General features: G+C 37.6%; 1 protein-coding gene across 3 annotated transcripts in view; it reads right to left on the reverse strand.

Annotated features, from left to right (window-relative positions):
* Positions 1–22,813, reverse strand: part of Memo1 (mediator of cell motility 1) — a 123,901-nt gene that overhangs the window by 49,055 nt on the left and 52,033 nt on the right. For all 3 annotated transcript variants that reach the window (XM_074049454.1, XM_020181875.2, XM_020181877.2), the window contains exon 2: positions 16,995–17,076. Coding sequence is in view for 1 of the 3 variants with exons in the window: in XM_020181875.2 (XP_020037464.1) it covers positions 16,995–17,076 (82 nt within the window). In the remaining 2 variants the exon portion in view is untranslated. The remainder of the gene's footprint in view (positions 1–16,994; positions 17,077–22,813) is intronic.

Consider the following 22,813-nt stretch of genomic DNA (forward strand, 5'->3'; position numbering starts at 1 on the left):
TACTGAGATAAAGACAGTATCACGATGTACAAATAATGATAAAAGTATATAATACCCTGCTGTAAAGTCCATAGAGCCAACCAGCTATAACTTCTGTGATAATACTGCAACAACAGATGAATGGAACAGACCCACCATCCTTCATACGTCTGGTTATTTATCCAAAAGGTTTGAAATCAGTATATCATAGACATGTCTTCTTGCCCATGTTCATTGCAGCACTATTCACAATACCCAACTTATGCAATCAGCCTAAGTATACATCCCTAGATGAATGGATAAAGAAAATCTAATACATGTACACACACCAAAATATTATATAGCCTTAAAAAAAGGAAGAAATTGTCACATGTGACAACATAGTTAGACACTGTACTAAATGAAAAGGCCAAACACAAACAGACAAATACTGTGTGCACTCACAGGAATTATCTAAAACAACTGAACTCACAGAAGCAGAGCGTAGAACAGCAGTTATCAGAGGCTGGTGGGCACAATGAGGAGATGACAATCAAAGGATGCCAACATTTCAGTTAGAAGACTAGGTGACGAATACAGTTAATATTGAGTGAGATACATTTCAGTCTCATTGGAAGGCTGCATTTGAAATGTTGTCACCACAGATGACTGAAGTAATGGACGAGTTGGCTTGCTTGTTCATTTCACATTGGATTAAAAAATCATAACTCCTCTTTGTACTCTACAAATACATCCCACTATAATTTGTCAATTTATAACTTAAAAATAAGTGGAATAATGAAGACAGATGAATGAACTGCACTCATTCACCAAGGATTTTAGTAACTGCTGGTTAAATAATAGTTTTTACATACTACAAAGAACATTTTCTCACTTTTTATGCTATTTGTGACATAAAGGAACAACACATAATTGAGTTTAATCTGCATCACTAGCATTTTCTCATTATTTCTTAGATACAATTAGCAAGCAACTAATAAACTGCTGATTTTCAGCAAGTGACCAAGGAATGTGGAGTAAGCATTCCCATTAAAGCTGCACAATGAACTGAAGACCAAATATGGCTGAGAGAAAAAAGCCTTGTAAAGCACACAGCTGAAAAATGATACAAATCTGAATATATTTTTAAAAAATCTCAAAACTCAGCAAGAAAACAACTATTTAAAAAAATAGGTATATATTTTGAAAGATGAAGTGTTTTGAAGATGAGCTGCACCATAATGTGAATATACTTTATACTTAAAGATGGTTAAGTTGGTAAATTTTATGTCACATGTATTTTACATTTTTTAAATTTTTTAAATAATATATAAACAGATACTTTAGCAAAGAACACATTGGATACCACATAATTACAGAAAACAGATACTTAAAGTCATTAGGGAAAGGCAAAATAAAACTACAGTAAGATATAACTAATACCCACCAGAATAGCCAAAATTAAAGTGACCATACCAAGTCCAGCAGGAAGGCAGAAAAAAATTAAACTCTTTGGCCAGGCTTGGTGGTGCACACCTATAATTCTAGCTACTCGGGAAGCAGAGATCAGGAGGATCATGGCTCAATGCTAACCCTGACAAAAGTTATTGAAATCTCATGTCAACCAACAAGCTGGGCACGTAGCAAGGGTACTCAGTTCCTAGGAGGCATAGCATGGAGGATCTTGGTCTGAGGTCAGCCCGGGCAAAAACACAACCCTATCCAAAAATAACTAAAGCAAATGGCTGGTGGGCATGGCTCAAGTGATAGAGGACCTACTTACCACATGTGAGCCCCTGAGTTCAAACCCTGATACTATAAAGGAAAAAAGAAAGAAAAGGTAAAATTCTCCTGTTCTAGAAATATAAAGTGGTACACTTTCTGTGGAAGACAGCTTGGCAATTTCTTAGAAAGTTATACAACTCCTATCATGTGACCCAGCCATCCCACTCCTAAAAAATGGTAATAAAAGCTTCATGTCCACATATAACTGTGTACACAAACGTTACAGCAGCTTTATTTTCAATAGCCATATCCCTTAAAAGGTAAATGATATACAAATTAAAGTCTAGCCATAGAACAAAATATTCTTCAGCAATTAAAAAAAAACAAACTATTGAAACTCAAAATAATTTTGCTCTGCCTGGTGCTGGTGGCTCACACTTGTAATTCTAGCTACTCAGGAGGGAGAGATCAGGAGAATCAAGGTTTGAGGCCAGCCAGGCAAATAGTTCATGAGACCCTATTTCAAAAATACCCAACACAAAAAATGGGCTGGTAGAATGACTCAAGTGGTAGAGCACCTGCCTAGCAAGTATGAGCCCCTGAGTTTAAATCCCAGTACCGACCCAAAAAAAAAAAAAATCATGCTCTTTTAAAAAGGATAAATTAATAATGATTTCAAAAGCATGATGAGTGGGAGAAGCCAGATAAAAGGCCTCACATTCTATGCTCCCATTTAAGTAAAACTCTAGAAAATAAGTACCAATCTACAGTGACAAAATAAATCAGCAGATATGAAAGGGATAGAGGGGCACAGAGGTGCAGAAGGGATGAATCACAGCATGCAAGAACTTTTGAGTAAAATAGGTACAGTGTGTGGGAGGGGGAGGGTGAAGGAAGGAGATTAAGGTGGCAGTATATGGTAGATGGACTTCATATACCTGTAAAAAACCTCTTGCAATTGCTTTAAATGGGGTGGTGAGGGGGCTAAGGGGGAGGAGGATGGGGGCAATGTAAACAATGTACAATGTAAGTTTAATCAGAATTGTCACTACGAAACCCCTCCCTGTATCATGAATATATCTTATTAAAAAAAGAAACTTTTGAGGATGATAGATATGAGTTATTTTGATTGTTTGAGATGGTTTCACATTCATATATATCCAATATCAAACTGTATACTTTAAATACATGCATTTGTACGCAAATCATACCACAAAACAGCTCTTTTTAAAAAACTGATCTTTGCTGAGTTAGGTTGAGGAAAAGACTCACATCCATCAATCACAACAACACAAGACAGTGGCTAAACAACATGGGCATTCACTAACTCACTGAAGGCTTTAATCACAGCATTCATGGTAATCACTCTGCCCTATAACTCAGCAAGACAGCCTATTGAGTAGTCTCAAGATAGCAATGTTCTCTTTAAGAAACTGAAGAACTCAATTATACTCTTAGCCAGAGGTAAATGTAAGTAGTTCTTTTATTTTTTTTTTTTTTTATTTATTTATTTATTTATTTATTTATTTATTTATTTTTATTGGTACTGGGGTTTGAACTCAGAACCTCATGCTTGACAGGCAGGCTCTCTCTCATATGTGAGCCATGCCCCATCATCCATGTAAGCACTTCTTTACATGTTTGCAGAAAAAAGGAAAGGAACCCATGGGGTATGAAAAGCAAGAAGCCAGTAAACTGTTAAGAATCATGGGCTGTAGGTGTGGCTCAAGCAATAGAGCACCTGCCCTGAGTTCAACCCACCTCACAATTCCCAAGGGAAAAAAAAAAATCAAAGTTCAAGAGAATAGTTAAGAATCATTCATCCTCTAAGAGTACAGGAAAGGATGAAAGTTATGAAATCACAATTAACTGAGGTAAATACATAGTTTATGATGGAAGTCAGAAGTCAGAGTTTTGGTTCTTTCTGAAGTTGAAGGCTTAAAAGTCTGCTTGAAGTAAAGACAAAAGAGTTGCAGGAAGAGAATAGCATCAATGTGACCAGGTCTTAACTTGGATGGAGAGTACACTGGAGAATATTTTTTAAGCAATCAAAGTACACCATCCCTTCTGTTCCCCACGATAAAGAACTCTACTTCAGGAAAGGAGCATGAACATAATCAAAAAAGACAATTTCTAATACATTCTTCTATCCTGGACCACAATAAAAGCTACATGGTAATGAAGAAAGCCACAGGAATAACCATCAGGTCTAACTCCAGAAGTTCTTTTCCTTCCCTTCTCCTGCTAACAGAATCTATCAATCCACATACATATGGAAACAAAGTTTTATCAAGGACTCACTTATAATAAAGGAGATTTCACTGAAGGGACAGCTAGGGTTTCTTCTTTGGTGCATCATAACCAGAAGAGTAATAAAAATTTGAGCTCTACTGATATGCAAATAAGCATTACACAAGTATGACCCACTCCTTCTTTGAAAAGCTCTTAAAATCCTTAATGTAATGCTGGGCACCAGTGGCTCACACCTGTAATCCTAGCTACTTAGGAAAAAGAGATCAGGAGGATGGCGGTTCGAAGCCAGTCAGGGCAAATAGTTCAAGAGACCCTATCTCAAAAAACCTTCACAAAAATAGGACTGTTGGAGTGGCTCAAGGTAAAGGCCCTGAGTTCAAGCCCCAGTACTGCCAAAGAATCCTTAATGTAAAACGTCATTCCTGCCAGGTTTTTTTCATGTCACTCTGGTTCCCAAAACAGCTTCTCATGATGGTAAATATGAAATTATACTTTAAAACCTATAATGTTCATTAGGTTAAAACTATGCCTCTAAAACACCAATCTTCTTATTTATTTATTTATTTGTTTGTTTATTTATTTTTGGCATCACTGAGGTTTCAACTCAGGGCCTCACACTTGCTCGGCAGGCACTCTTACTGCTATTTTTCTTCTTTCAACAAGGAGTGTTTTTACTTCTTCCTTTACTCTTGCAGAGCAGAACCTTTACATCAGCAAGTTCACCTCCTGACCCAAATGTCTGTTCCCCCACAGGGCTACCATCAAATGAGCATGCAAGGCAACTGTCCATAGTCATTCACGGTTTAAACGAATTTCCCACCCAGTACACTGGCAGTGTGGGTCCAAAGTCCTACCTTCAGGAAAATTCCCAACTACTATATGACATGAACTATGTAATTTGTTCATTCCGAGACTTTCAAGGTCATAATGGTTTGAAATAAAAGTAGAAAACTTTAAATAAGTTTTTTTATTTACTATATGTGTATGTTCTTTTTTCTTTCCTTTTTTTTCTTTTCTGTTGCAGTGCAGGAATCAGGTTGCATGCTAAGCAAGCATGTTACCATAGAACTTTATCATCACTGGCCATTCTCTTTTTCATTTGTCTGTGATACTGGGGTTTTGAACTCATGCCTTCATGCTTGCTACCACCTGAACCACTCCACCAGCTCTTTTTTTGTGATGGGTTTTTTAAGATAGAGTCTCACAAACTATTTGCCCAGGCTGGCTTCCAACCACGATCCTCTTGATCTCAGCCTCCTGAGTAGCTAGGATTATACACTTGAGTCACTGGTGCCCAGCTCCCAACTCCCAACCCTTGGTTTTTTGAGACGGGGTCTCACTATGTATCTCAGGCTGTCCTGAAACTCATTATGTAGCCAGAAAGACCTCAAACTCATGACATCTTCCTGCCTCAGCTTCACAAGTGATGGTGTTAAAGATACAAGGAGAAAAAAGAAGAGGGGAAAAAAAAAAGCCTAGCTCTTTTTTCACAAATACTAACCAATGTTTTGTTGTTATTTGTTTGGATTTTTTTTTAAAAGAAAGTTTTATCTAGGAAAGTCACATGCTATAAAAAGTCAAATATCACCAAAGTAATGAAATGAAAACAGAACCTACTTCATGGGTTACAGCAAAGAGATTTTTGTTTAGTTTTGTTTAGTTTTGAAATGCTGGGGATGGAAACCAGGCTTCATGAATGCTAGGCAAGTGCTACACTGAGCTACACTGCCAGCCCAAAGATTATTAATCAACTGTTTCTCATTTAATCATGGACCTCATTTATGCAAACTGTTCTCCTGTCCTTGCATTAACTTTTCTTTCTCTACCGAATCATTCATCAATACAAACTTTTTAAAGTTCCCAAGTGAAATAAAAATCCTCCCCTGATAAATTCCCGTACAGATAATTGGCCTATTTCTGTTTTACAGTAAATTTCAAAAAAAAAAAAAAAAGAAGAAGAAGAAGAAAAGAAAAGAAAAACTATCTATATTGTCACCTTTTCCCCTCACCTCTCATTCTTTCCTGGACCCACTCCAATGATGCTTTCATTTCTACTACTTCACACGAATTTTCTTCTCAAGGTCACTAGTGATGGCCACATGGCAAAATACAAGTATCAATTTTCAATCTTCCTGGTACTTGACCTATATTGGACACAGTTTATCTTCCCTGACACTTTTCATCCACTGGCCTTCCAGAGGTAACAACAGATGGTTTCACTCCTTGTCACTGATCTTCCTTCAGTGTTTCCTTTGCAAATGTTCATCTTCATTCTGACCTCTAAAAAGTTAAGTTGCCCAGGGAATTAGTCCTGTACACTCCTCTATCTTCACTTTATTCCCTAGGCAACAGACTCTCAGGAGACTTGGTGATATATGCTAGCTTCTTGAAGAGTATCTAATTTCCACAGTTTTATAGGATTTCTTTATTTCTCTATTCAGGCAAATTTCCAATCATAAGAGGGGGTTTGGTTTGGTTTGGTTTGGTGGGGGGGTGGTACCAGGGCCTGAACTCAGGGCCTTACATTTGCCAGGCAAGAGTTCTACCACTTAAAACATGCCTAGAGTCCATAAAATTATTTTAATATAATAATGCATAAGCTTTTTGTCTTTCATTATATGTTCTAATGAAATGATTTATAACTTTAATAAAATATCACACAAATTCTAAAAAAGTGACATATGTATTAATAAAGCCCAGATTTCTGTGTCAAGCCTGGCCCCTCTTATCTGTACTCCAGATTCATATACCCAGCTGATTATTCAAAATGTCCACCTGGATATCTAATGGGCACCTCAACTTTAACAAAACCAAAACCAAACCCTAAATTCTACAATAAACACTTCAAAATCTACTCCTCTCTCCCATCTGTCTTCCTCTTTCCATCCAAAGGCAGTTTCATCCTCCAGTTTCACAGGTCATCCTTGACTCTTCTTTCTTGTGGGTTCAATTTTAAAAATATATCCAGGATGCACTGCTCTCGTCACATCCACTCCTAGTCCTGAGTCCAAGCCATTATGCCATCTCTTTTTTGTACTATTATAATAAGCCTCCTAAACTGGACTCCCTGTTCCAAATAATATGTCTATACAGCAGCACAAGTAATGCTCCCAAACTTAACTCAGATCATGTCACTCTACTGCTCAAAACTTGTTATGATTCAATGTATCATTCACAATAGAAACCAAAGTCTTTATGGCAGCCTACAAAGTCTCTTCATGGTCTAACCCTCTGCTGCCTATCTCTTCTACCACTTTTCCTTTTCTACAGTCTAAGTATCTCTTATCCAAACTATTTGAGACAAGAAGGGGTTTGGGATTTTAGATTTTTTTTTCAGGTTTGAGAATATTTGCATGCACATAATGAGGTATGTTAGTGATGGGACCCAGGTCTCAACATGAAATTCATTTATGTTTTATATACCTTACACACATAGGCTGAAGGTAATTTTATATATTATTTTTAGTGTGCCTATATTTTGATTTGGACTCATTGCATGAAGTCAGTTGAATTTTTTCACTTGTGGCATGACACAAGGCAGACACACTAAGCATATTCCCTTCTAGAACCTCTGTGCTTGCTGTTCCTCAACCTGAAACCTCTTTCCCCAGGTTTATGTACAGCTTGGTCTCTCACATCATTCAGACAGACTTTTTCTTCCTATCTTATGTAAAATAGCAATTCCTTATCCATACTGTCACTCCCAACCATCTTATCTGCTTTATTTTTCTTCTTAGTACCCATCAACACCTGATATAAAGCATAATTACTTAACTGCTTCCTACCAGCCTTCCACAAGTACTATTAAAATGCAAGGCAAGGAGAACACAATTTTGATGTAGTTGAAAAGCAGAAATTATAAAAGCATCTGACATTTTGTAGAATACATATTTACTAAATGACTAAGTAAAAGCAAGTCATTTTGCTAAAAGTTTAATAAAGATTAGCTCACTTAATCATTTTTATTAAACCACAAAGATGGCTAGAGGTGTACCTTAGTGGTAGCACTTTTGCTTAACATGTGTGAGGCCCCCAGCATCACACTTTTAAAAAGGGGCATGGGGCATGGTGGTACACACCTGTAATCTCAGCTACTCAGGAGGGGGAAGTAGGAGAATAGAGGCCTAAGGTCAACAAGGCAAAACTGAGACCCTATCTGAAAAGCAAACTAAAAGCAAAAGAACTAAGGGTAAGGCTCAAGTGGTAGAATACTTGCCAACTAAGCTCAAGGCCCTGTGTTCAATCCCTAGTATGGTTTAAAAAAAACAAAGCTTCTCAGGGGATACTATTAGTACTCTACAAAAGTATCTTCACCAAAGAAGAGATAAAGGCCAAGAGATTAAATAAGTTGCATATTATACAGCTAATAAGTGGGAGATCAAGTTTCCTACATCTGTTAAACAGGATCAAATTAAATCATACTAACACAGTATTTAACAATTTAGCACATAAAACACTTTTTTTGAAACTATATTGCTGTACTAGAGGTATATTTTGACATTTACAAAGTGCTTACACTTGGCGATTCCAAGATGGCAGCTAGAGGGAAGAAGCATAAAGCGTGCCTTCTAAAGTGAAATCTTGGAGAGACGCTGGAGACACACCTTGCAGGCAAGTCCAGTGAGAAGAGGCAAAACTTTGACCCCTCCACACCTCCAACCTGTGCAGAGCATCCCCATTTCACAGTGAAAGGAGAAACCAGGAGGCCCAGACGTCTTGGGAAGATGTGGACCACAAGGTGAGCTAAGCTGGTCGGGTAGGCCCACAGACAACCCTGGGCCAGATCAGCATAGCCCCCTGGACAGACCAACCCCCACCCAGGGGAAAAAGAGAAATTCAGTAATAACCAATAAGAACAATAAAGACACGTAGCAAAGAGGGTGGGGCACCCTGAGCACTGAAGAGCTTGAGGGGAATCCCTCACAGAACTGTAAATAAACAAGCCGGGCCTCACCGGAGAGGGCAGGAGCAGGGGACGCGCCCAGCAACCAGGAGCAGGAAAGCTTGTGAGAGTGACAGAGGGAGAAAAACTCCACAGGAGAGGGGGGAAGACCTACTTCCCATGTGAACTGTAAACAAACACGCAGGCCTGAGAACGTGGGTGCAGTGTCACCTCCCCCAGTGTGCTTGGAAAGGGGAAAGCTTGTAGCAGTGGCATCGCGCACAGGAGAACTCTGAGTAAACAAAGCCTGCGGGGCCAGGTGAGTGCTAAGCTCACCCCAGAGATCTGCATAAATAACGCCTCCAGCAACAGCAGGCTGACAGCAGCGGGCAGGCAAGCCATTGCCTCAGATACCATTCACAGACCTTTCTCCAGACTCTTTCTTTTTCTCTCTTCCTACCCTTGATGAGAAAACAACCAAACTACACCTACATGCTGAAAAACTTACTGAAACTATATTGCATTTGAACTTGGGACACTTTGTGGGTTTTTTGTTTTGTTTTATTTTGTGCAGTTTTGTTCTATTTTATTTTTCCTCTTTGATGAGACAATTACAGAACAACATCTGAGGCACCATCTCCAGGATTGGAGGCTGAGACGAACACTAAAATTATTAAGACTAAAACTTCATTATATTTAAACTTGGAGATTTTTTTTATTATTTTTATTTTTTATTTTATTTTTTAATCTATATATATTTTTTCATTTACTTATTTTTTATTTTTATTCTTATTTTTATTCTTTTTATTCTTTATTTTCAATCCTCTCTGTCTCTCTAATGCCTTTTCAGCTTATGCTTGATTAGTACACTTGTCTCTCCCTGTTTATATCTTTGAAACTTTCTTTATTTCTTTGTTTTGTTTTTTTTTCTACTTGTTTGTTTTTCCCTTTTCCTTTAACTTTTTTGCTTTCCATCCCTTCTCGCTGCTCCATTCTAAATATCACTAGTGCTATTATTACAAGCCAGAAAATACTTAATTGCACACAGCACAGGAACAATAACAACACCAAGGGCAATGATGGGAAGACAGAAAAAACAGGGAAACCAGTTTCCCCACAGCAAAAAATTAGTACAGGAACCAGAGAGAAATGAAGAAAACAGATACTCAGTCCAGACTCCAACAAAATGAAGATAAACTATGCCAAAGAACCCAATGAAGCCCACAAGAATAATTTAAAAGAAGACATACTACAGGTACTCAATGAGAATTTTATACAGATGATACTGGATATGGTCAACCAAAATGTACAGGAGACACTCAAGAAATTCCAAGACAACAAAAATAGAGAATTTGAAAAAGCAAAAGAAGAAATAAAAGAAACCATAGAAGCACTGTATAAACACCAAAGTGAAACAGAAAACACGATTAATAAACAGATAAATGAACTCAGAACAAAAACAGACAACATTAAAGAGGAAATCACCCAGAATATAGAAAACATCAGTAAAAACAAGGAAACAGAATTGCAAAACAAAATGGAAGGCCAATCTAGCAGAACAGAACAAACAGAAGAATCTCAGAACTCGAAGATGAAATGGTAATTAAAGGAAATACAAAGAACTATTAATTAAACGACTCAAGACCTGTGAAAAGAAAATGCAAGAACTCACCAACTCCATCAAAAGACCAAACTTGAGAATCATGGGCATCGAAGGAGAAGAGGTGCAAACAAAGGGAATGTGTAATATATTCAACAAAATAATAACAGAAAATTTCCCAAATCAAGAGAAATCTATTCCCATACAGATGCAAGAGGCCTCCAGAACACCAAACAGACCAGACCAAAATACATCTACCCCACGGAATATTATCATTAAAACAACAAATACAGAGACCTGAGAAAGAATACTGAAGGCTGTAAGAGAGAAAAAACAAATAACATACAAAGGTAAACCCATCAAAATCACAGCAGACTTCTCAACAGAAACATTAAAAGCAAGAAGAGCTTGGGGTGAGGTCTTCCAGGCACTGAATGAAAACAACTTCAACCCCAGGATACTCTACCCAGCAAAACTATCATTCAAAATAGATGGAGCAATAAAAGTCTTCCATGATAAGCAGAAACTAAAACAATATGTAAACACAAAGCCACCACTACAAAAGATTCTTCAAGGGATTCTGCACACAGTGAAACCCAACATAACCATGAAAAGACAGGCAGCACCAAACTACAGGAAAAGAAAAAGCAAGAAAGTAGAGAGTAACCTCAACTTAGGTACACACAATCAAACCTTCAAACAACTAAGATAACTAAATGACAGGAATCACCACATACCTATCAGTACTAACATTTAATATTAATGGGCTTAATTCCTCCATCAAAAGGCACCATTTGACGAACTGGATTAAAAACAAAGATCCAACAATTTGTTGCTTACAGGAGACCCGTCTCACTGAAAAAAATAAGCATAGCTTAGGATGAAAGGCTGGAAGAAGATTTACCAAGCCAATGGCCCCTGAAAACAGGCAGGAGTAGCAATTCTTATCTCTGACAAAGTAGACTTCAAACCCACATTGATCAAATGAGATAATGAAGGACATTCCATACTAATAAAAGGGGAAATAGACCAAAAGGGAATAACAATTATTAACCTATGTGCACGTAATGTCAAGGCACCCAATTTCATCAAACATAACCTGAAGGACCTAAAAGCATACATTAAATCCAACACAGTGGTTGTGGGAGACTTTAACACCCCATTATCATTAATAGATAGGTCATCCAAACAATAAATCAATAAAGAAATTCAATATCTAAAATATACAATAGATCAAGTGGACCTACTTGATGTCTACAGAACATTTCATCCAACCTCTACACAATATACATTCTTCTCAGCAGCCCATGGAACCTTCTCCAAAATAGATCATATCCTAGGGCACAAAGCAAGCCTCAGCAAATATAAGAAAATAGAAATTATACCATGCATTCTATCTGATCACACTGCAATAAAATTAGAACTCAACAAAAAAAGTAAAGACAAAAAACATGCAAACAGCTGGAAACTGAATAACTCATTGCTTAACAAACAATGGGTCATTGAAGAAATAAAAGAGGAAATTAAAAAGTTCCTAGAAGTCAATGAAAATGAAAGCACAACCTACCGGAACCTATGGGACACAGCTAAGGCAGTCCTGAGAGGAAAGTTTATAGCCATGAGTGCATATATTAAAAAGACTGAATGATCCCAAATCAATGACCTAATGATACATCTCAAACTCCTAGAAAAACAAGAACAAGCAAATCCCAAAACAAACAGAAGGAGAGAATAATAAAAATAAGAGCCGAGATCAATGAAATAGAAACCAAAAAACGTTACAAAGAATTAATGAAACAAAAAGTTGATTCTTTGAAAAAATAAACAAGATCGACAGACCCCTGGCAGATGTGACTAAAATGAGGAGAGAAAAAACCCAAATTAGTAGAATCAGGAATGCAAAAGGGGAGATAACAACAAACACCATCGAAGTCCAGGAAATCATCAGAGACTACCTTCAAGTACCTATATTCAAATAAATTTGAAAATCTTAAAGAAATGCACAGATTTCTAGATACATATGATAATCCAAAACTGAACCAAGAGGATATTAATAAACTGAATAGATCTATAACACAAAATGAAATTGAAGCAGCAATCAAGAGTCTCCCCAAAAAGAAAAGTCCAGGACCCGATAGATTCTCTGCTGAATTCTATAGACCTTTAAAGAAGAACTGATGTGAGTCAATGCCCTGTATAGCTATCCTTATCTCAACCAGCAAAACCCCTTGTTCCTTCCTATTATTGCTTATACTCTCTCTACAACAAAATTAGAGATAAGGGCAAAATAGTTTCTGCTGGGTATTGAGGGGGGGAGCGGGAGGGGGTGGAGTGGGTGGTAAGGGAGGGGGTGGGGGCAGGGGGGAGAAATAAACCAAGCCTTGTATGCACATATGAATAATAAAAGAAAAATGAAAAAAAAAAAAAAAGAATTTATAAAAAAAAATAAAGAAAGAAAGAAAGAAAGAAGAACTGACACCAACCCTCCTTAAACTGTTCCACAAAATAGAAATGGAAGGAAAACTGCCTAACACATTTTATGAAGCCAGTATTACACTTATCCCAAAACCAGGCAAAGATACCTCCAAAAGGAAGGTCTACAGGCCAATCTCCTTAATGAACATTGATGCAAAAATCCTCAATAAAATAATGGCAAACAGAATTCAACAACACATCAAAAAGATCATTCACCATGACCAAGTAGGCTTCATCCCAGGGATGCAGGGGTGGTTCAACATACGAAAATCAATCAACGTAATAAACCACATTAACAGAAGCAAAGACAAAAACCACCTGATCATCTCAATAGATGCAGAAAAAGCCTTTGATAAGCTCCAACACCATTTCATGATAAAAGCTCTAAGAAAACTAGGAATAGAAGGAAAGTACTTCAACATTATAAAAGCTATATATGACAAACCTACAGCCAGCATTATCCTAAACACAGAAAAACTGAAACCATTCCCTCTAAAATCAGGAATTTGACAAGGATGCCCACTATCTCCACTCCTATTCAACATAGTACTGATATTCCTAGCCAGACCAATTAGGCAAGAAGAAGGAATAAAAGGAATACAAATAGGTAAAGAAACTGTCAAAATATTCCTATTTGCAGATGAATGATCCTATACCTAAAGACCCAAAAAACTCAACTCAGAAGCTCCTAGACACCATCAATAGCTATAGGAAGGTAGCAGGATATAAAATCAACATAGAAAAGTCATTAGCATTTCTATACAGTAATTATGAACAAACTGAAAAAGAATATATGAAAACAATTCCATTTTCAATAGCCTCAAAAAAAGTCAAATACCTAGGTGTAAACCTAACAAAAGATATGAATGACCTCTACAAGGAAAACTATAAACTTCTGAAGAGATTGAGGAAGACTATAGTAAGTGGAGAGATCTCCCATGCTCATGGATTGGTAGAATCAACATAGTAAAAATGTCGATACTCCCCAAAGTAATCTACATGTTTAATGCAATTCCCATCAAAATTCCAATGACAGTCATTAAAGAGATTGAAACATCTACTGTTAAATTTATATGGAAACACAAGAGGCCATGAATACCCAAGGCAATACTCAGTCAAAAGAACAATGCTGGAGGTATCACAATACCTGACTTCAAACTATATTACAAAGCAGTAACAATAAAAACAGCATGGTACTGGCACAAAAACAGACATGAAGACCAGTGGAACAGAATAGAGGACCCAGATATGAAGCCACACAACTATAACCAACTTGTCTTTGACAAAGGCGCTAAAAATATACGATGGAGAAAAAGCAGCCTCTTCAACAAAAACTGCTGGGAAAACTGGTTAGCAGTCTGCAAAAAACTAAAACTAGATCCATGTATATCACCCTATACCAATATTAACTCAAAATGGATCCAGGATCTTAGTATCAGACCACAAACTCTAAAGTTGGTACAGGAAAGAGTAGGAAATACTCTGGAGTTAGTAGGTATAGGTAAGAACTTTCTCAATGGGACCCCAGTAGCACAGCAACTAAGAGATACCATAGATAAGTGGAACTTCATAAAACTAAAAAGCTTCTGCTTAACAAAAGAAATGGTCTCTAAACTGAAGAGACCACCCACAAAGTGGGAGAAAATATTTGCCAGCTACACATCAAACAAAGGACTGATAACTAGAATATATAGGGAACTTAAAAAACTAAATTCTCCCAAAACTAATGAACCAATAAAGAAATGGGCAAGTGAACTAAACAGAACTTTCTCAAAAGAAGAAATTCAAATGGCCAAAAAACACATGAAAATATGCTCACCATCCCTAGCAATAAAGGAAATGCAAATTAAAACCACACTAAGATTCCACCTCACCCGTTAGAATAGCCATCATTAGCAACACCACTAACAACAGGTGTTGGCGAGGATGCGGGGGAAAAAGGAACCCTCTTACACTGCTGGTGGGGATGTAAACTAGTACAACTGCTCTGGAAAAAAATGTGGAGGCTACTTAAAAAGCTAAACATATGATCCAGCAATACCACTCTTGGGGATATACCCAAAAGACTGTGACACAGGTTACTCCAGAGGCACCTGCACACCCATGTTTATTGCGGCACTATTCACAATAGCCAAGTTATGGAAACAGCCAAGATGCCCCACTACTGATGAGTGGATTAAGAAAATGTGGTATTTATACACAATAAAATTTTATGCAGCCATGAAGAACGAAATGTTTTCACTCGCTGTTAAATGGATGGAATTGGAGAACATCATTCTGAGTGAGGTTAACCTGGCCCAAAAGACCAAAAATCATATGTTTTCCCTCATATGCAGACATTAGATCAAGGGCAAACACAACAAGGGGATTGAGCTTTGATCACATGATAAAGCGAGAGCACACAAGGGAGGTATGGGGATAGGTAAGACACCTAAAAAACTAGATAGCATTTGTTGCCCTCAACACAGAGAAACTAAAGCAGATACTTTAAAGCAACTGAGGCCAATAGGAGAAGGGGACCAGGAACTAGAGAAAAGGTCAGATCAAAAAGAATTAACCTAGACGGTAACACACATGCACAGGAAATTAATGTGAGTCAACTCCCTGTATAGCTATCCTTATCTCAACCAGGAACACTTGTTCCTTCCTATTATTGCTTATACTCTCTCTTCAACAAAATTAGAGATAAGAGCAAAATAGTTTATGCCGTGTAGCAAGGGTTGGGGGGGAGAGGGAGCGGGCAGAGGGGTAAGGGAGGGGGTGGGGGCAGGGGGGAGAAATTACCCAAACATTGTATGCACATATGAATAAAAAAAAATTTTTTTAAAAAGTGCTTACAATATACCTTAGTTAAAAATCACCCCCATCACTCTCCTTCATGTCCCCTTCCCATAAAATACTTAACATTAATTAAATACTAATGTGACAAACATTAATCTTTGTTCTTTGTGTATAATTACTCATATAATTCTCTTGATTGTTTAATAGTAGTTGTTATTATCATCACTTTTATTATTTACCAGGACACCAATCTTTAACTCAATAGAAGTCACATAAAAGATGCCATGAAAGAGATGGCACTAACTCCAATTTTTACTCTTTTCAGAAAAACACTGACATGTGTTTAAAGCGATGTGTTGAAGATTAGAACTGCAAACCATATCAAAATTAACTGAATTCCTGTCATCCACAGGCACTCATTAGCTGTGTACACGCAAGCCTGTAATTCTGAAACGCAAACTCTCTAATGTTCAAGGACAAAATGGCCAGGGGCAGGGCTCAAGTGACAGAGCACTTGCCTAGCAAATGCAAAGACCCTGAGTTCAGATCCCAGCAATTCAAAAATGTTTAAAAAGATAAAATCACAGATTTTCTCTATTAAAAAAAATCTAGCCAGGCATTGGTTGCTCACGCCTATAATCCTAGCTACTTGAGAGGCAGAAATCAGGAGGCTCACAGTTTGAAGGCAGCCAGGGCAAACAGTTCAAGATATCTTGAAAATACCCAACACATAACAGGGCTGGCAGAGTGGCTCAAGTGGTAGAGTGCCTGCCTGACAAGTGTGAGGTCTGGAGTTTAAAGCCCAATACTACCCAAAAAAAAAAAAAAATCTACCTCTCCCCCCAAAAACCTGGATGCTCCATGTTGTTTGCCATAGTATACTTGATTTATCTTTTTCACTGTTAAGTTAAAAATTATCTGAGCTTGGGGCTGGGAATGTAGCTCAGAGACAGAACACTTGGGGTCCCAGGTTTCATCCCCAGCAACATACACACAGAAAAATCTGGAATAGATTTTTTTAATGTTTAAAATAGAGTAACTGCTATAAGCAATTACTATTAAAATCATGAAGTTCACCTAATGCAAACAATCTCTGCTTCAAAGTCAATCTTCAGAAATAAATACTGAATTTACATTTGAGGAAATAAAAAAGCCAATTATTTGGATTGAAGTGAAAGCAATAGAAATTGTGAAAGTTACTAAATACAATTTCTTCAGTTCACATAGCACTTACTTTTTAATTTTCAGTCCAACCTATAGATGGTCATTTTATTAATGATATATATGAAATATTTTGGGGTAAAGACCCTTAAAACTTACGGTGCAATAATGGCTCTGGCAGGTCTTTTTGTAGATTGTACTTGTGAAAGCCAACCTTCTAGCTGGGCATTCAGCTGCGGTCCTATAAAAACAGCAAAACTGGAGTCAGCAAAGCAATGTACTACAGATAACCACATGTACCACAAAGCCCTCACTGAACCTAAATAGTACTATTTAGAACATATATAGTACTAAAACTGCATGGGCAAGTGGGATCATCAGTATGGATGGTAAGATTTAAACTTACCAACTACAAGGTCTCTCTCTAGCAAGCCATATGATAAGGCTGAGTATTGATTAAACAAAACTTGTTTTTACAAAAACCTTCATTCCAAAGTAACAACAATGTGATTTGTAACACAAAACATAGAGACTCTAAATTTATGAGGAAAAATCAATTGAGTATTTTAAAACACAAAACCTGGCTTTACTTGATCACTGAAAAGACATGCATGGAAGCAGTAACGCCCACCTTCAATGGTCTCTTCTCCCACCCACTCCCATGAGCGAATCAATTACCAACAACTACACCACCTCAAAAATCACAATTTCAAGCACCTCACTCTCTTCATTTCCTCAGTTTACTCCCAGAAATCATCCTTTCTTCACTTCTTGACTAGCCTGAGACTCAACAATCCATCACTACACTAAACATTCCTTTGTCTATGTTCTCACTTCTCTGTTCCTCTCTCCCTCTGTCAGTCAAAGCATAGCTTAAACTTTCCACTTCATACTACCTCTATCTGAACAGCTGAATAAGAAACACATTCATATAAACTTCAAAGGTATAACCACAAATTTCAGCAAACCTGGAACAATGCTCAGAAATTATATCACATTAACTTAGTGAATGTGGTGTGGTGTGCCATCGCTCTTTTTTTTTTTTTTCTTTTTTTTGCAGTACTGGTATTTGAACTCAAGGCCTTCACCTTGAGCCACTCCACCAGCCTTTTTTTGTGATGGGTTCTTTCGAGATAGGGTCTCATGAACTATTTGCAGGGGCTGGCTTCAAACCTCCATCTTCCCGATATCTGCCTCCTAAGTAGCTGGGATTACAGACGTAAACCACCAGCCACCCAGCTGTGATATCTCATCTTTAACATAGAGAATTATAGCTTCCCCTTCCACCCTAAGATCAAAACCTCCTTTATCCCTTTCTCACTTCCAGGAAATAGTCATGCTTGTCATTTTGTTAAAGACAATCAATCAGATGTAGGCCAGCCAACCATCCTTGTTTGCCTACGACTTCCCTAGGTTTAGCATGGGCAGTCCTGAATCCTGGAAAATGGCTGGTCCTAAATGTAAGTCACACTCTATTCAGTAGAGAAGGACTTTGTCTTCCCACCACTATTTTGCTTTCACTTCTGTTTCAACAAACTTGCTTCTATCAAAAAACCTAACATACTACTTCTATACTGAGTCCCATAATGTTTTTCTCCCTAGTATTTTTCTCCCAAAACTGTTTCTAGACTCCAGCATCCACCTTGTCCAACCCATTGTCATTAAAATGCAAATATGCAAACCCACACTGATAAAGTTCCTTTCACCCATCCACTGGCCCTCCTTGGAGCAAAGTTCCTTAAAGGGAAATTCTCATCTCCTTCCCACCTTCTATCCATTCTTTGTTTTAAGAGGCAGGTCTAGTTATGATGCTCAAGCTGACCCCTTACTCCTTGCCTTAGTTCATTTCCAAACAGCTGGGGCTACAAGCACACACCACCACACCCAGCTGTTTTTTTTTTAATTTTTAATCATCAAATATTTAAATATTACAAAATAATCTAGATAATAATACACAGATACTCATGTAAATTTAACCTAACTCTTTCCTGTTCACAGATATTGTGGTTGTTGCCGACATTTCACTGTTAATAGACAATGCTATGTAAATTAATGTGATAGTCTTTCTTAAAGCTCTAGTATCCATCTCTTCAAAATGTGATCGAAGAAGATTGTGCCCCCTATCTTTCTGGTTGTCTGTTCTCCAGTGATGGAGATCAAACCCAGGGACTTGAAGGAAGACAGGAACCCAAGAAGACCATCTGGCTTCAAGTTGCAAAATGACCACCTGTCACACTGATGAGTTTATTTTTCCTTTGGATAAAGTCAATTGGCTAAAAGACACCCAATCACCAAATGGCACTTTGAATGAACCATATGTGACTAAGAGTGGTATCCACTGCTTTTTTTTGTTTGTTTGTTTTTACTTTATTTTATTTTGTGGTACTGAAATGTGAACTGAGGGCCTACACCTTGAGCCACTCCACCAGTCCTTTTTTTTAATGAAGGTTTTTTTTTGAGATAGGGTCTCATGGAACTATTTGCCCTGGCTGGCTTTGAACCTCTGCCTCCTGAGTAGCTAGGATTATAGGTATGAGCCACCAGCACCTAGCTATTATGATTTTCTTAATCAAATCAATTGTAATTTGTAACAAAAAGGTATTTTTGCCTCCTAAAATATTTATTTCTAGTTGGACCATGCAATGACATGATTGTTAATTCTTCTTGCCTGACACAAGTTATCCCAAGCTGATGGTAGTTAAAGCACAAGTCAATTTCAACATGAAGACCATGACACTCCATCATGCTGTTTAAATTACCCACAGTGCTCAAGATTTTTATACCTTTTTGCCATTAAATCATTTTAACCAAAGGGATAATAATATTTTCCATCCTTTTAGAAATCATAATTCTTAGTGCTATAATTCCCAAGAGGTAGCCTATAAAGCAGAATCACCTGATATGTTTACTTAACAAAGATCCCAAGGTCATACCACATGACCATATGTCATCAAGATCTCTGGGGCTGACACAGGAATTTTTAACAAGCTCTCCAGGTGACACTGATATACATTAACATTTGAGGCACACTGCCCAAGAGAATTTATTTATGCATGCTATAATGAAGCTAAGACTTCTGCAAAATTTATGACTCAGGTTTTACATTGTAATTAATAAATCACAAGATTCATTGTTCATATATTTCCACCACAATACACATTTCCTTCAAATGTTTTCATTCACAGAATTTTATCAGAAAAGTGGGCCAGGCTGAGAAGACTACACCAAACGAAATGTGGTAAGAGATGTTAGTGATTTCACATGTTAACTGATGGAACAAAAGATCTCAAATATTCTAGATATCCATCAAAAAATAAACTAGTTAAATAAATTATGGCAGATCCATAAAGTAGAAAATTAAGCAAACAGAAAACAATAAGGCAACATTTTATCTACCTTGATGGGGGCTTGAACTCAGGGCTTTGTGTTTGCTAGGCAGACCTCTATCACAGAGCCATGTTCCTCTAGCCCTTTTTGATTTCATTATTTTTGAAACAGAGTCTCTGGTTTTTGTCCTGGCCAGTCTAGACAGGCATGCTTGTATTTATGCTGTCCATCATAGCTGGGATGACAGACCCTCACCACTGGCTTATTGATTGAGATGGGGTCTAACTGCCTCCCACTGCCACCCTCCCACTCCTACGCTGGCCTCAAATCCTTCTGATCTCCACCTCCCAGTTAGGTGGAGTTATAGGCATGAGTCACGGTACCTGACCCTCTATGGAAGATCTTTTAATTAAGGAGGAAAAAGCATGATATGGAAAAAAAGGTACACTCTGTTGCCATTTTGTGTGTGCATTTGTAATGGTTTGTACTTAAAAAAAAGGCTTGACAATGACAGCATCCTGAGAAGGAAACTAAGGGCAAGCTTTACTATCTTACTGCTCACTTCTTTGTATTTTTGTATTTTATACTTTATGTTTAGATGTGACCTACTGAACAGTGAGTTAATAAAAATAAGATGCAGGCAAATGATGTTGCAAACACATCCTTGCTGAATAGGAAAAGAGCCTATCAACATAAACTTCGCTAACAACAAATTATTGTTATAAAATAAGCTAATAATGCTAATACTCTACATTAAAATAAATAAAACCACATTGGGCGCTGGTGGCACACGCTATTCAGGAGGCAGCCATCAGGAGGATCACAGTTCAGAGCCAGCCAGAGCAAATAGTTCCATGAGACCCTATCTCGAAAAAAAAACCCATCTTTAAAAAGGGCTAGGAGTGGCTCAAGGTGCAGGCCTTGAGTTCAAATCTCAGTACTGCAAAAATAAATAAATAAAACCAAACTGTTAAGAACTGTTATTTGGACAATAAAATACATATTGCAGTAAATAAGATAAGTGTGTATACATATACATACAATCTGATGGGGTTTCCCTATTAGCAAAAAGGAATTTCTTCCTTCTGCTTCACTTCTCTAAGTGTGATGTCCATCACCAAATTTCTGGCAGACTGAATCAAAGAACAAGGAAACATTATAGAAAAGAATGATGAAGAAAAAAGTCAACATATTCAACACCATAATTCTCCTATGGAAAAAATGTGGTGGTTTCAATAGTTTGAGGGTTTATTTTTAATGTTTCAAGCAAGGGCTTGAGTTATTTTCTAAGTCTGATTTCTTCTGTATTTACCAGATAATCTACAGACAGTGGATTGCCTTTTGAAGTACTACTATAACATAATCCACCTTGTTTCTGTACATTTGTTATGACTTGTCTGAGGCCTGTCTTTTTCACTAAGCAATGGTACTGCATGTACTAGCTCATCCAACTGAAAAATTATGTTTCATATTAAGCAACCATAAAATGCAGACAAAAAGATTCCCAGCAAGCTCTTCCCTTATAACCAGCCAAAACATAAGACTCACAAGAACTCAGAGATGGGACATGGGCAGGCACACCACATATCAGATATACAAGAAAGAGAAAAGCAGTCAGGCATAGCAGCTACTACAATACAAAGGCTTTCCAGAGATTCCCATAATGATAATTGGTGTGTGTGGGGGGGTAAGTTTGGAAACTAAGGGACAAAGCTAAGGATAGAAGTTGAGTTCTATGTGAGTATCCACTCTGCCAAACCTTTCCAAGTTTCTTTGGTCTATTTTCACTTAATTGCCTGGAACTGAAGCAAATGTGTTAATAATGTCAAACCTACCCAGATTGAAGTAGCACCTCTCCAATTTCTAAGAAAGAAATTGACCTTGGACAAGGGCAAGGCACCATCATTTAAACCATAGCCACCACAAAACTTTTATTAAAGAAATAATGACTGGAGGCATGGTTCAAGTGGTAAAGTGCTCAGGCCTGAGTTCAAACTCCAGTACAGAGGGGGTGGAGGGGGAGAAGAGAGAGAGAGAGAGAGAGAGAGAGAGAGAGAGAGAGAGAGAGAGAGAGGAAGAAGAGAAGGGGGAAAGGGAAGGAAGAAAGGAAGAACTCTTTGTACTTAGGTCAATTCTGTAATTTAATGTAATTAAATAACCTCTCTACTAACCTTAAGTCTGTAAGCTAACATTTCCCAAACTGTGTTATGCAAAGTGAGAATATAACATTACATCTAAATAAATTGAAGAGAGATAAGTAATAGAGTAAATGATGAGCAAGACAACATCTTAAAAATAAACAGAACACCTGGTGCTGATGGCTCACACTTAAAATCCTAGCTACATGGAAGGCTGCAATCGGAAGGATCACAGTTCAAGGCCAGATCAGCTCAGATGGAGTTCCCATCTCCAAAATAACCAGAGAAAAATGGATTGGAAGTGTGGTTCAAGAGGGAGAGCACCTGCTTTGCAAGCACAAACACCTGAGTTCAAACCCCAGTCCCCAGGTGTAGGTGTGGCTCAAGCAGAAGAGTCCTTGCCTTGCAAGTGTGAAGTCCTAAGTTCAAACCCCAGCATCAAAAAAAAAAAAAAAAGCCCCACCAAAATATAAAAATAAATTTAAAAAAAAAAAAACAGAACAAAATAGGCTG

The sequence above is a fragment of the Castor canadensis genome, chromosome 12 (assembly GCF_047511655.1).
Source record: "Castor canadensis chromosome 12, mCasCan1.hap1v2, whole genome shotgun sequence".
Taxonomy (NCBI): domain Eukaryota; kingdom Metazoa; phylum Chordata; class Mammalia; order Rodentia; family Castoridae; genus Castor; species Castor canadensis.